The sequence below is a fragment of the Hibiscus syriacus genome, unplaced genomic scaffold (genome assembly GCF_006381635.1).
Source record: "Hibiscus syriacus cultivar Baekdansim isolate YM2019G1 unplaced genomic scaffold, ASM638163v2 tig00111689_pilon, whole genome shotgun sequence".
In the NCBI taxonomy this organism is placed as follows: Eukaryota; Viridiplantae; Streptophyta; class Magnoliopsida; order Malvales; family Malvaceae; genus Hibiscus; species Hibiscus syriacus.
In genome coordinates, this window is record NW_024063154.1 from 284,997 (window position 1) to 299,959 (window position 14,963).

At 35.2% G+C, this 14,963-nt stretch overlaps 2 protein-coding genes across 3 annotated transcripts; one reads left to right on the plus strand and one right to left on the minus strand.

The window, feature by feature from the left end:
• Positions 1-3,280: 3,280 nt before the first annotated feature.
• Positions 3,281-4,305, plus strand: LOC120167583 (chlorophyll a-b binding protein 13, chloroplastic). The gene is made up of 3 exons (XM_039176556.1): positions 3,281-3,427; positions 3,514-3,675; positions 3,743-4,305. The coding sequence occupies exons 1-3, from the start codon at positions 3,311-3,313 to the stop codon at positions 4,250-4,252; spliced, it is 789 nt and encodes a 262-aa protein (XP_039032487.1). The 5' UTR covers positions 3,281-3,310; the 3' UTR covers positions 4,253-4,305.
• Positions 4,306-6,977: 2,672 nt separating this feature from the next.
• On the minus strand, positions 6,978-13,469 carry LOC120167581 (ADP-ribosylation factor GTPase-activating protein AGD5-like). 2 transcript variants are annotated; one of them, XM_039176555.1, is made up of 12 exons: positions 13,458-13,469; positions 12,935-13,169; positions 12,114-12,172; positions 11,873-11,963; positions 11,411-11,465; positions 11,210-11,300; positions 10,874-11,108; positions 9,958-10,153; positions 8,130-8,308; positions 7,724-7,951; positions 7,586-7,641; positions 6,978-7,365 (listed from the first exon to the last, which is right to left on the minus strand). In XM_039176555.1, exons 2-12 carry the CDS (start codon positions 12,983-12,985, stop codon positions 7,206-7,208), a joined length of 1,401 nt encoding a protein of 466 aa, XP_039032486.1. In that variant the 5' UTR covers positions 12,986-13,169; positions 13,458-13,469; the 3' UTR covers positions 6,978-7,205. The 2 variants fall into 2 exon arrangements, with proteins under 2 accessions (XP_039032486.1, XP_039032485.1); XM_039176554.1 differs by lacking the exon at positions 13,458-13,469 and having other exon boundaries at positions 12,935-13,217.
• Positions 13,470-14,963: the final 1,494 nt, after the last annotated feature.

Genomic DNA, 14,963 nt, shown 5'->3' on the forward strand with positions numbered 1-14,963 from the left:
AAAGCTCGATGAAACCTTTTTTTGAATAGAAATATTTGTGTATTGAAAATATGTATAGCTTAAGTTAACTTAAGTTTCTTTATGATTGTAGCCAAAATTCATGATTCTGAAAGGCTTCGTCCAGAAGAACTAAATCAACAAAATATAGAAGCATTAGTTGCTGAAAACAATCTGGTAATCGAACTTAGCTCTCCTTTTTTTTCTTGTCTTCCTTATTTTACATATATCAGTTGAGACTTATTTTAGAGTAGTCCTTGAGGGTGATAACCATAATGACCCTAAAATATTGTTCCCATGGAAAATATTTCTTTTATTGAAAACAAATTGTGTATGTGCCATGCAATACCCCGGTTTACATGAATAATGATAACTAAGCATAGATCGAGTGCTTCTGCATATGAAAGTTGTTTCAGATTTTCAGTTTGTTTTCAGTTAGTGAGTTATAATGCCGGTTAATTATTCAACTATTTTTTAAAGAAATAATATTAAAGTTTTGTTTTTTATTTTAGCCATTTGTTGTTAGTTTTAATCGTTGATTTAAAAAAATGGTGATGTGATATGATATAATAATAATTTTAATCCTTAAGATTTATACATTCTATTAATTTGGTCATAATTTGAAATAATTTAATAAATTTTTAATTTTTAATAATCATATCAATTTGATCTTTATTTTAATTTGAAATAATTCAATAAATTTAATCTAACGATACAAAATTAGGGATTAAATTTGATTAAAGAACAAATTTAGGTGTAAATTTTGTGAAACCTAACATTTTGTAAAAGCTCTTACTAGAAATTTGCCTTCCTCTAAAATCTTATACCATGTCTCGAAATCTTACTCGTTCGTCACTCCTTTCTTCTATAAAAACCCACTCATTGATCGCTCATCTGCATCGACCATTCAACACCATAAACATCGTCCGTCACGTATACTTTTGTCAATTGAGACTTTACAACCTAGACGAATTCTAATTTTTTTTAAACCCCATCTCATCTTGAAACCTTAGTGTCGCAACCATCTTTCGGTTGATTTAGCCAGTTGCCTTTCCTCGTCAACCGTTTTGTACCTCAAACGTTGTTCGTCATGAATCCATTTGTCAGTTGAGGAGTATGCAACCTCAACAAATTCCAAACATCTTTTGAAACCATATCCTATGTCCCAAAACCTTAATCGATCGTTAATTATTTTCTTCTTCCAAAAATCCATTGTTGGTCGTCATTCCTCGTCGATCGTTCAACAATCAAATGTGGTCCATCACAAACTCCATCCTTGTCGCTAAATTATAAAATTATTTTGAATTAAATTGAGGAATAAATTGATATAATTTTAAAATATTGAGGATTTATTGAATTATTTCGAATTAAAATTAAATTAATACAATATATAAGTTTTAGAAACTAAAATTATTATTATACCATGGTACATCCCTGTTTTCATTAAGTCAACAGTTAAACCTAATGACAAGCGACTAAGACAGTAACAAAACATTACACTATATATAATTTAAAAAATAATTGAATGATCAAAATAAAAACATGAGAATAAGTGAATGACCAAATAAATAGTTTGTTCTTAATCTTATTATCTTATTTGAAGTTTCACTTACACTCTTTACAAAATATAATACCCAATATATATATTTAATAAATTTAGAGTGAATACAAGGTAGTATTTGTTTAAACACTTTCAATCATTTGACTATAAACACTCATACCCTTGTATACGCAATGCTCGAATTCAATATTAATTGGTTTGTCTCTTAAAATGTTTTTTTATTATATCTTAAAAGTATTTTTGAAATATTTTATTCTCTTAATTTAAAAAAAAAATCTCTATTGTTCCCTTTCTTAATTGGAAAAAATTTGAAGGATTTTTTTTCAGTTCTCAATATTTTTTTGATTTTTAATTTTTTGGTTTTTAAAAAGGGATAGAGTATATAAATAGTCCCTGAACTTTTAGTACGCTTGCATTTTGGTCACCCAACTTTTGAAACTTGCAATACAATCATCGAAATTTTAGTTCATTTTTAGTAAGGTCCCTGTCGTTACCTCCAATTAGTTTTTGCTGATGTGACACCTAACCCCCGTTAATCCTCTCCTTCTTCCTCTTCTTCTTCTCCTTCTACTTAACCAACTGCAGACGGAGGAGGGACGACGACGACGAGGCAAGATCGACTGAGTTTTGGTTGGAACGGTGTGAGGACTCCAATAGTGGTGGCGGTGTGGCGAACGGATGGCCCGATCAACCAAAAATAATGAAAACAGAAAAGGGGCATTGGGGTTTTCCGAAGAGATTCGGGGCACTCTCCACGGCGAACAGAGGTGAGTCTTAGCGAGTGACTAGGGGAGTTTTGGTCAGAATGGGATGACACTCTATTGGTACTGGCGGTGACAGTCACCAGCGACTGACGACGGGGGATCAAAGATGGGTGTTCGAATGGTTTTCTCGTGATTTGGGACAAACGGTGGACAATGAGTATGAATTGAGGGTCGGTGTGTGATCGGGAGGTGAAGCCGGTGATGATGATAATGGCGGTGTGAGCCACTGCTGATCAGAGATGGGGTGACTGGATGTGTAAGAGAAGAATAAGAAGAAGAAGAAGAAGAAGGGGGCTAATGGGGGGGTTGACGGGGTTAGGTGCCATGTCAGTAAATATAATGGCAGAGACCTTATTAAAAACGAACTAAAAGTTTGATAATTGTATTGCAAGTTTCAAAAGTTGGGTGACCAAAATGTAAACACCCTAAAAATTTGGGGACTACTTATATAACTTTTAAAAAAAATTAAGATTCTTTCCGAAAGTTCGGAAAACTTGTATAACTTTTAAAACTGTAAAATAACGCCACGGCAACGAAGCTGGTGAGAAAAATAAAGGAGGATATGTGAATGCAATTATTCCTTTAATAGTGGAATGCTTACTTTAATTTTTTTTTATAAAAAAGTTGAATGCTTAAGCTCAACCATGTAGAATTGTGTTTGTAATCAATCAATACGTGATCCACTAAGACTTGACAACAATCCAAATTGCCTTTCTGTTTTTTTTTTTTCTGGTAAATCTCAATAAGACAGATAAGACTGAGTATTTATTAATGGGGGCTTCTACATAGTGGATAACGAGTCGGAGATATTTGAAATCCTTTCCAGCCTTGTCATTGGCTCATCATTTGAACTCTCAACTCCCCACCACATTTCTCCTGCTTGTTTCTTGGCCATCCATTCCTTGTTTGGTTCTCCAGCTTCCACGCATATAATCTTCTCTTTCCCTTCTCCAACCTCTAAATTATTAACTCTCAACTTTACAAAACAATGGCTTCAATGCTCAGCTCTGGAACTGTTCTTAGCCCCACCCCATTTCTCGGTCAAACCAAAAATGCTAACCCTCTTAAAGATGTCGTTCCTACAGGCGCTGCCAAATATGCAATGGTCGGTTCTGTTCTTTGGGGGTTCTCTTTGTTTCTTCTTAGAATTTGTTCTTTTCTTTTGTGTGATATTGGGGGTGTAACGTGCAGGGAAATGAACTGTGGTATGGACCAGACAGAGTGAAGTATTTGGGACCCTTTTCTGCGCAGACTCCATCTTACTTGACCGGTGAGTTCCCCGGTGACTACGGTTGGGACACTGCTGGTTTGTCTGCTGATCCTGAGGCCTTTGCCCGCAACAGGGCTCTCGAGGTAACCTTCTAACTAAGGTGTAAATGAACATAGCGTTTCGATCAACTCGTGTAAAAAAAACATGTAGGTAATCCATGGGAGATGGGCAATGTTGGGAGCGCTAGGCTGCATCACACCAGAAGTACTGGAGAAATGGGTGAGGGTGGATTTCAAGGAACCGGTGTGGTTCAAGGCAGGAGCTCAGATCTTCTCGGAAGGTGGGTTGGACTACTTAGGCAACCCCAACCTGGTCCATGCTCAAAGCATCCTGGCGGTCCTCGGGTTCCAGGTCGTCCTGATGGGGCTGGTCGAAGGGTTTCGCATCAACGGCCTCCCTGGTGTTGGAGAAGGCAACAATCTTTACCCCGGTGGCCAATACTTCGACCCTCTTGGACTCGCCGATGACCCCGTCACATTCGCAGAACTTAAGGTGAAAGAAATCAAGAATGGAAGGCTGGCAATGTTCTCCATGTTTGGTTTCTTTGTTCAAGCCATTGTTACTGGAAAAGGTCCCTTGGAGAACCTCTTGGACCACCTGGACAACCCTGTTGCTAACAATGCTTGGGTCTATGCTACCAAGTTTGTGCCTGGATCCTAAATTAACATTAGAAATGGAATGGACATGTGTATGTACGTATCTATGTAATTGTAGATTTCCCGGATGGCATACTCTGTGTTTTCCACTTCCGCTGCTTTCAAACACTATCTTTAGGGATCAGCACGGTTCTCCCTACTTAATAGATCATAGATCTTTGATGTAAAGGCCTTGCCTCCTCTTCATTCATTCAAAAAAAATTTGTGTATGTCATCTTATCTCACCTTATAATCATATTTAAAATATTTACAAACCTTGACACATTAGTAATTATAAATATTTTAACACATTAATGTATTAATATTATATTTTGTCATATTTATATTATGATTATAATACTCAAAATAATGGAATTTAGTTTTACAACACTTATATTAAACAATTGACAGATTGGATAAATTAAAATGATACTTTTTCATGAGCTTACCTAATGATCTTAGTGATTAAAGAGAGTGTTGTTCTCTTTAAAAATTCTGAATTCGAACAACTGTGTCTGTATGATATGTACGTTTTCAAATGCATATAAATGTTTCTGATTTCATCTGTTTTACAAAGAAATTATAAACATCTACATCATTACCGACACAGAATTATACACAAAATTAAATCAAACCAACAAAGCAGCCTCAACTATCAAATCAACAAATCCATATTTGTCTTATGCATATATGATAATTTCTCCCACCAAAGTAACAAAAATTGGTAGATACATGCAAATACAGTGTCTCCTCATTGTTCATGGATTGTAGATATATTTGTTCCCATATATGTAAAGAAATTGTACCTGAGAGAGGTAATTTGAAGATTAAGGTGTTTAAAGAATTACATTAAAAAAACAACATTCTGTGATTATGAAACAAAATCTGATATGAAATGAGTTTTGCTAGGAAGAATTTACATGATTGTATAATTAAAAAAAATCTGCTATTTTTTTTAAAAGAATGAATTTTAAAAATAAAATATTGATGAGAGTATAAAATGTAAAGGGATTGATGGAAAGAAAGAATTTACTAAGAGATATAATCAAAGGATCAAATTGAATAAAATGTAAAGTTGAGGGACTAAATTTTAAAATGAGAAAATTTATTGTCAAAAAGAGGAATCAAAGTTGCATTGAAATTCTACAATAGTAGATAAGCATATAGTTCAAATTTGGTTAAAATGTACTTAAAACGAAGGAAGAGTTAAAGTAACAATAAAATTATGCAAAATTGTAAAAAGAGGAATTGAATCTAGTTGATGACAACAAGAGGATCTTATCTATTGTGAGTGGTTCATCCCTTTTGGTTTGGGTGAAAAATCGCAATTGGTGAGGAAACAATTATTGACCAACATTTCTCTGTGTGAGGGGGTCGATCATGAGGAAGGAGAAGAAGGAGGATGAATGTTCATGGTAAAAGGTGGCAGTCCCTTTTCAGTCGTGTTGAGGAGTATTTATAATGACTTTTAGTACGTGTTAATAGTATGGTCATTATAACTATTTTTAAGTCAATAGGCTAGGTAGATCTTGTAATCAGACATTGAGTTTCTCTCTGATAGAGCACATGAACTTGTCAATGATCTTGTCTAAAAACCTTGTCTATGCGTTATAGTTGGCTCGAAGGCTTCCTTTCGAAGGAGTCAGATTCTTAGGAGGCTCTAGTAATCGAAGGGGCTTGGTCGATGGAGAGTTGGTAGATCCTAGAAGTCATTCTCCGGAAATACAACAAATCTACATAAGTATTCTATCGTGGTTGAGGAGCATGTTCTTTAAATTGTCAAAAACATATTTAAAACAAATGAATAATTAAAGAAACAAGAAAATTATAAACCAAATTGCGATATAATCAAATTACTTTGCTAAAGATAAAAAAATATCGTTTTAATTTCGTTCTCCTGCAATAGGATACCTTCCTCCGATCTTGAAGCTCTCTTAAAAGAGAGAATCTTATCAAGGATGCTTCAAGTTTTCCGATGAGGTTCAAAAGCATAATCGCCTTTGGGGAGAAGGACGTCGTTTCCTTTTTTCTGGTTTTGGATTAATTTCCTATGATTGATGCACCATCTGACCAAACTGTCTGCTGTTTTAATTTTTACTAACATTAATTCGTCAAATGAACGGAATCAAATTTCAATCGATTAATCCAGTTAAAAACAATACCCTACCCAAAATTGGAACAACCCTAGCTGATGATGAAAGTGAAATGGCCCGATCGGCTGGTTGGTATTTGAAGAGCAAGCATGATTATCGCCATGACATACCTAACGGGAGTGATTGGGGATCCTTGACAAATTTTGCCAAAGACAAATATCCCATTACTCACCTGTCTTTTGAGTACAGCAAAGATTTTCTTGTTTGACCATTTTCTTTTATAACCACCACCATTGGAAAATCAGGTGTGTTCATGTCACAAACATACCTTTGATTTTGTTTTTGTTTTATATTAATTTAGGGTTGAACAATGATCTAAGATCCCTCAGAGATCATCTTATATCATGAATTCAAATTATGTTCTATAATCCTAAATGCATATTTATTTTATCGTAGATGAAATATTTCAATTGTAAATTATGCAGATAAAGTTACTCAAACTCAAGACCTTTAAAGAGAAAAACATTCCATTTTCCCACTGAAATTAGTATGAAAAATCATCTTTAAAGATTGTAAGTCGATCTATAATGTTATCAAAAGAAACCATTGACCCAAAGAACGATAATGTTATCAAAAGAAACCATGTTTAAGGAACGATTAAAATCCAATTCAATCTAAACTCTTCTTTATTAAAGTATGGGCATAATTCTACTCATACAAAAGAAGAAATCACTCAAATATGGAGAAAACAAAAATAAATGAAACTCAATCTACACATAGCTTACAATCCCCTCTACAACCCTTCCAAACCTCTAAATTCTTGTAAAAATAACTATTTTTTGTATAGTAATGACATTGCCACATATCATCAAAGCCGGACCCAGGTCAGTGTTTCGTGAACATCCCTTGTGTCAATGATGAGAAATCATAATCCTTACCTGATTGTGAAGAATTTGCTGACGTAACCGGGGAAGCTTGTTGAGGCTTACTTGCTCCCGTCATAGCAACACCATTTGCAGGGGTAACTTGTCCCAATGCATAAAAGCTACAAGAAATGACAAATCCCGTATTTTAGGAGCATGGAACAGTTCGAGTGAAATTTGTAATATATCTTTATAATTTATCATAACACGTCAGTGGCACAGGGTTCTGAGAATACAAAAAGAACCTTCATAGTGAATTTAAAGTGTATTGCATAACCAAACTCGTGGCTAGGCCGACGGTAATACAGGAGACAACCAAGAATAAAGAGATTAAATATGTACCTGGATGATGGATATGCAGCAGAGTTTGCAACTGGTGCCTGTCCCATACTCATAGCCTAACCAAATGGAAAAAGAAGTTAGGCATGAGAAACTTACTGGAAATATTTCTTTAAAAAAAACTGCAGCTATTGAGTCTACCTGCATGAATTTCTGCAGATCAGCCTGCCCAGCAACAGGCATCATCATTCCTGGGATTTGGTAGCCCATGTTTGGCAAAGTTTGAGTGGGTATGCTTGGGCCATTGGATGGAAGCTGTTGAGTATTTCCAGGAGAAGATTTAGCTGCCGCAGCCATTAGAAGGGATTGTTGTTGTGCTAACAGAGCAAGTTGTTGTTGATGCATTGCAAAAGGCGACACCATATTGGACTGTAATTGATTGAAACCATGAAATTAACAATGTTATACCCGACAAAGGGGGAGAAGGATCACAATTAAACAAAGTCACGTTTATCACTTAGCTCCAAGCACAAACTGTTTAATAAATAAGTTTTACACCAAGGATTCATAAGATACAAGTACTGACTACAGGCTGTTGAATATATACCTTTTCAAATAGGCTCATAATATCATTTTTCATGTCTTTTTTGGGCTTCTCCGGGACTTGGTTGGCTGTCAATGGAGGCAAATCACCAAATAAATCCTCAATTCCAGTACTAGACTGGGTATTACTCTCAGCAGCTTTTGGTGGATTGGGTTTGTCAGCTGTGGAAGCTCCTCCAGCAGCTACAGAATACCATGTGTCAAATCAGCAGCGCCGATTTTGGCGAATGCCTTAGAAATAATATGCGTTAGAGTTGGTAATGGCGAGTCTGTGGTGTTTTGGCATGACATTTGGTGGGATTCGATTCCTTTAAAAGATCAGTTTCCGAGGTTATTCGCTCTATCGGTTAACAATGGGGGAAAAGTTGCTGATTTCAGGGTCAATACTTCGTCAGGATGGTTGTGGGATTTACAAATGAGAAGGAACCCGGCTGATTGGGAGTTAGATCAATGGCTTTTGCTTAATTCTATGCTGAATAACTCTTCATTGTCGGCTTCGGCGGAAGACTGATTGGTTTGGGCAGGGAATGGGGAGGGATGTTTTTCAGCTAAGTCCTGTATTAGGAAATACTTTGAGATGACGGATACTAATGTTATTTGGGATAAACATGTTTGGTTAGGGGTAGCCCTGCCCCGAGTGGAAACTTTTGTCTGGCAGGTTGTCCATCAAAGATTAGCGGTTAAAGAGGAGTTGCTGAAGCGTGGAGTTGCAGGGATCGTGGATACACTTTGTCCGTTGTGTGGCAAGTTTTCGGAGTTTGTTTCTCACTTGTTTATGCATTGTGAGGTGGTTTGGGGTTTATGGTCTAGATTATCGCATTGTTGGAATGTTTCCTTTGTCGTTCCAGAGAGTCTGACTGCTTTGATCTCTGTTTGGGCTGATCTTGTTCCGCGCTCCACTATTTGGACATTCATTCCAGGGGCGGTAATGTGGTCGGTTTGGAAGTGCAGGAATGAGATTATTTTTGAGGAAGGTAAGTTGGATTCAATGCTGCTGTTTTTCCTTGCAAGATATAGGATCGCAGCCTGGTTTGTAGCTAGATTTCCGGATGTGAAAATTCCTTTTGATTCTCTTGTGGGCGATCCAAAAGTTGCAGATTTTGCTGTGAGTTCTAAGAAGGCTAGTTCTTCCTTGTCGCGCTGGGTTCCTCCTCCTTCGGGTCTCGTCAAACTAAATGTGGATGGTGCTATGGTAAAAGGATGGTCAAGAGGAGGATTAGTGGTTTGCTCAGGGACAGTGATGGTGTGTTGTTTGGTTCATTCTCAGAGAGTGTTGGTCCTGGTCATCCTATCCTTGCTGAATTATTGGCAATTAAAAGGGGCCTGCTTCTATTTGTGGAATCTGATTTTGATTCAAGGGGGAGGCTCATTCTTGAATCGGATTGTTCTACTGCTTTGGAGTGGATCAAAAATCCGGGTCGCTGCACTTTGTTGTTCGAATCAATGGTGAAAGATATTGCTTCTCTTGTGGTAGAACAGGATGTTATCGTTAGGCATATTTTGAGATATGCCAATTGGGAGGCGGATGGGTTGGCTAAAGCTGGAATTGGATGATTCCTGTGTTGTGGGTCTGGGTGATGATGTTATGTTTTGGGTTGTATGTTGTGGGTACTGTGTATGGAACAGGTTTTGTAATAAATTTTCTATTAATAAATTTTTGAGGCACTATTTTCATCCTTCCAATGTCCTTCATGCTACTGCTGTAGTATGAAGGTTATGAAGGGGGGTTTTAACGAGGCCAACCATATTTTTATCAAAAAAAAATATTATTAACAAGATACTAATGAAAAAATGTCAATAAACAAAAGTTCTTGAGAAATGTTAGGACATACACTGGAAGCCCGCCCAATCATCAGTAGAAGTTGCCTCAGAACTATTCTCACTTGGACTATCATCGAAGGAGAGCATGTTGAAAAGGTCTGTAGCATAATCGACTTTAGGAGCTGTGACTATGGGAGCAGTCTCTACAGCTGACTTTGTTGCCTCAGCTGGTGCCATAACTGGTTCAGGCTTCTGCATGGGTGTAACCTATTCAAGCAGCGTGTTATGTGGTATGAACAATATTTTTTTTTGAGATATGTATATGTATTGATAACTGTTATTGGTATTTATGAAGGCTTAGAACTGGGCTTGCTATCGTGGACTTCTGTGTAATATTCTCTTCACTTTTAAATTTAGTCGGGTCTTACGTTTCTGTCTATATGCAGAGATTTTTTCGCAGGGATTTATTTGCAGGGATTACTTCCCATTTCAAACGCGTATATAATATTAATGATATTTATGACTGCATATGAATACTGTTCAACTATGTATTTATGTATTTATTTATACATGCTTTGCATTTTATCTATATTTTTAATTTTCTGACTGCCGGAGGTCTTCCACGGAAGCTACTCTCAACCTGGCGTTGGGGGCAGCCTACTACCCTACCTCCCCCTTACCCCATTGCATATGGGAATTGGGTTTTGTTGTTGTTGTTGTTGTATTGTATTTATAAAAGAGGTAAACTAGAAAATAATACTATAGAGTTCTAAGCACTAAGCAAGATTGTAAGCTAAATCACGCACAAAACAATTTCAAGATTGTAGTTCTAATTGATACCATTTATTTGCAACTTTAGTGAGCGACAAACTTTCTTTCCATATGGCATTTTTCGCATACTTCTTCATTCTATTGCTAATCCTCTAGGTTATCCATGTAAATGCATTAAAAGAATTAGCAACAATTAGCAACAAAAGAACTTAGTACCTGATCAGGTCCCTTAGGAGGAACAGGAAGGCTGACTCTTGTTGCAGGGAGACTTTCTTTATGACCAGATGTTTGTTTATTCCTCCTTTCCTCAAATGAATTCTCATTATTACTAATGTGCCCGTGACCACTTGTTTCAATAGGTCTCTGCCAACGTGAGGCAGTCCTTTCGTCCAACCCACTAGGTGATGATTTTGATCTTCCATCCCTAGGAACCCATCTTTTTTCCTCATACCTACAATAAGAATATACAATAACAATTACTATAATATCCCAAAAAAAGCACTTAACCTAAAAAAGGTTAATGGTGGATAAAGAAAACTCTATGATACATACTTTGCACGGATGAAGTTTTCAATTCCAACTCTATCATAATTAGGGGGCAACTCAGCTTCCCAGTAACTGTTTGCCTTTTCATTCCCCATTGCTGTATAATAAGATAAATCATTGTCATACATTGTAGGCTCTTATCCATGTTAACATTAAGACCATCATCCATCATGATAATACAAATTCATGAACTAACAAATAACTTACATTGAATAAAAGAAACCTGCTCAGGAAGCCATGTGTCTAGTGTAGCAGACCGAACCTGCAACAAGAGTCGGTAAGATGTTGGTATACATTTGATAAATATTAACTGTATTCCACTAAACATAAAACCAAGTATAGAAGATGAAACATGTGCAAGAACTATCAGGTAAAAGGGTTTTTTTCCCTGATAACAGTTGGCATCAGAGACAATTTGGATAACTCTGGAATCACCTAGATACAGTGCAGAGAGAGAGAAAAAGATGAAAGCTTAGGTTGCCCCAAAAAAGAGCAATCCCAACATCTAAGTGAGCTAAATCCATGCCCATATTGGAAAAACTTTAGAAGTAGTCTGTTATGGAAAATGTAAGTATAGAAAGTACACAAGTTGTGACGGTGGCAGCAACTCAATGAACCATCTCAATAAGGAAGAGATAAAAGTATGTATTCCAGAGATAAGAAAAGCACCTTCGATATGTGTACCCCAAGACTTCTGTGTATCCCAGAACATTGCATGCATATAAAAATACCTAGATTCACACTTGCCCATCTTGGACCTCTGTAGAGAAAGGAGACAATTATTAGCACTGTGATAAGAATGAATGTTACCACTGATTCATGAAAGAAGCTAAAAAGTTCAAATTTCATTAAGATGATTTCTATTTTGGTATTTGCTATCAGGGTATAAACAAAATTTCTGGTAACATACTTGGCTTTGCAGTCGGCACATTCCCTATTCTCTGGCAATTTAAGAAGACCTTCAATAATCTGCATAGGAGGTGAAAAATAAGAACTTTAATCCCAGTAACAGACTGACCAAACATTAAAATTGACAAAATTATGAACATGATATATGAATTGACAAAAAAATCGACTGAATGATCATATCATATAGATTAACATTCACATAATCATCTAAATATTCGGGAGAAAATATGCATTTAGAAAAGAATATGGAGGAATTTAACACCCTCTACAACCTAATGCATACGCCCTGATGCCACACTAGGAAGATTGAGAAAAAATTGTTCCTGTAGTCCAAAAGCTTTTAAATATATGAACAAATCAATTATAATCAGCAATATCCACGAGGATCTTAAAGGGAAAAGCATAATTAGGCAAAAGGAACCCCAAACTCAAGCAAAATTGATGGACGATAACTCTCAGAAATTGTAAGATGCTATTTAAAACGAAATTTTTAGCTGATGAAATTCCATTAATCTCAATGAAAGATCTACCTAAACCGATCTTAATCTAATAAATTTTTTACATAATCACCATTTATTCATATTAAGAAACGCCTAAAATGAGTTCATATTCGCTATTCCACATTCGATTGGATAAAATCCTTCATAAAAAGCGAAAATTGAAATCAAAGACCCAACAAATTAAGACGAATAAAAATCAAGTGAAAAGCAACAAAACTTGATATAATAAACACAGATCAAATCAATACAGAGCCGAAACACAAGAAAGGTACTTGGAATTACGATAAAACAAGGTCAAAAAGGAATTTTTTTCCGGAATCACCTTCCGATGTCTTGCGTTCAGCTCCTTGGTAACGCTGGCCTTCTCGTTCATGTTTGAGATATGAAAAGAAATCTACAGCGAGAGAGCGGTCGGAGATATGCCGACGAAGACGACAACAACGCCGGCGACGACCCCGACGAAGAAGAAAGGGTAATTTCAAAAGAAAGCAAAGGTCAATTCGGTCTTTTTGTCACCTCTCTTTCTCTCTTCTTTCCTCTCTTCTTACTCTCTCTCTCTCTCTCTCTCTCTCTCTCTCATTCCACTCGCAAGAAAAATTAAGTAAAAAAGAAAAGGAAGAAATAAATCAAGGTCAAATTTTACTTTTGATCCTCTATTATGCTCAAATTTGAATTTAGTTCCAATACTTTATTTATCATAAATTAATGCTTTTTTTAATATCATTAATTAATCTCAATAATTAACATTAATCTTGAATTCAGATTCGAGCATCAGGAATGACAATGATATAGGCTTTCAATGGTAAATTATTAAAAGTTATCTTTCAACATATATTATCTTATACTTATCTCAGATTAATAAAAAACATTAATCTTGAATTTAAACAACAAAACCTCTGTTTTAATTTTGTTAGAAGAAAGAAGTGAAATATTCTAGAGTTAAAAAATTAATTTTTAAAGTTATTATATAAAATAAAATTTTGATTTAATGAATTGAAAATGATAAATAAATGTGTGGGCCGTTTATTAATATAATATTAATTAATACAAAAAATGTTAAAGATATTAATTTCAATGTCATGTCAGTTTTAATTACACATTTTGAGAAAAAGCATATTTCCAACTAGCAAACAAGTTTTGAGCTGGCCATGTGACATCCAACATTTTAATTTTGTAATCATGCCTTTATAATTACCAACTCTTTACTCATTGAGTTGTTCTAATCATTAATTAATATGTCAAAAATCAAAATAAAACTTACGTTTTAAATTTTATACTTCAACTTTTTTAAATTAAATTCGAGATAATTGCACATAAATTTACTTTTAAAGTTTATATGAGAATATAAAATTACAATTACGGGTTTATATTTTTTAATGTAAATAGAATTTGTTAGTTTTTTTAAAAAATATTCAAAATTACAATAAAAAAATTAAAATTTATCTAAAAATGAAACAAAAGATAGATACAAACATATATGATTGTATCGATAAACGAATTATAATATGGATCAAACTATTGAAGACCATCGACAATCATAAATCATAGTTGAGCATCGTGAGAAAACTATCTATGAACGCAAATTTGCGCACCCATATCCAATCCGATGGTATAAAACAAAGAAGATCAATATGATAACAAATAAGCATTATTTTGATCAGTCAAGATGATATCAAATCAAACACTGAAAAACTTAAACTATAAAAGCGGCCAAACAATTGATAAAAAAAATAAAAAAAACGTGTTAAAAGATAGAGAAAAATAATCATAAAGGCAAAGGTTGGTTCGTCTTCTAATATTATTTTGAATTCTGATGTGCATTAAGATGTTATTATGTAGAGTTTGATTTGCGTGTAGCTGACGTTCAACGTAGGACAGACGTAAGATTTTATGTTAGTATATGAAACTTATAAAATGTCGAAGGACGAAAATAAATTATCAATTGAAAATATTTAAATTATATTAGAATTTAAAATTTTCAAGGCTCATCAGCCCCTCTTGATTCATCCCTAGGGGTCTTGATTCTCTGGTACAGTATTGTTTTTCTTGCAAAGCTTCATGGTCTGCTTGAGCGTCTATTCAGGCCGAGGGGTTGCTGATTGTTTTCTTGATCTCTGGCGAATAGGTTTTTGCTGGTATGATTTGTGCCTGTTTCACTGCTGTTTTGGTTGTGCTGATGTTCTATAATTGCTACTGCTTCGTCTTGTTTCTGTTGTTTTAGTGCCTGGAGGATAATGCTGAGGGCTTTTCATTTTATTAATAAACCCAACACTTTCTTCGGTGCTTTGATGTAATAAAACGCGGCGTTTTTATTTAAAAACCCTAATAATTAATTAAATAGAAAAACAACT

Bases quoted from the DNA above. Each gene is read 5' to 3' on its own strand.
- LOC120167583 (XM_039176556.1), top strand. From the start codon at position 3,311: ATGGCTTCAATGCTCAGCTCTGGAACTGTTCTTAGCCCCACCCCATTT. The intron at 3,428-3,513 runs GTCGGTTCTGTT...TGTAACGTGCAG, and splicing joins GCGCTGCCAAATATGCAATG to GGAAATGAACTGTGGTATGG. The intron at 3,676-3,742 runs GTAACCTTCTAA...AAAAACATGTAG, and splicing joins CCCGCAACAGGGCTCTCGAG to GTAATCCATGGGAGATGGGC.
- LOC120167581 (XM_039176555.1), bottom strand. From the start codon at position 12,985: ATGAACGAGAAGGCCAGCGTTACCAAGGAGCTGAACGCAAGACATCGG. The intron at 11,109-11,209 runs GTATGTATCATA...TTCTTATTGTAG, and splicing joins GAAAACTTCATCCGTGCAAA to GTATGAGGAAAAAAGATGGG. The intron at 10,154-10,873 runs GTACTAAGTTCT...CTGCTTGAATAG, and splicing joins CTCCTAAGGGACCTGATCAG to GTTACACCCATGCAGAAGCC.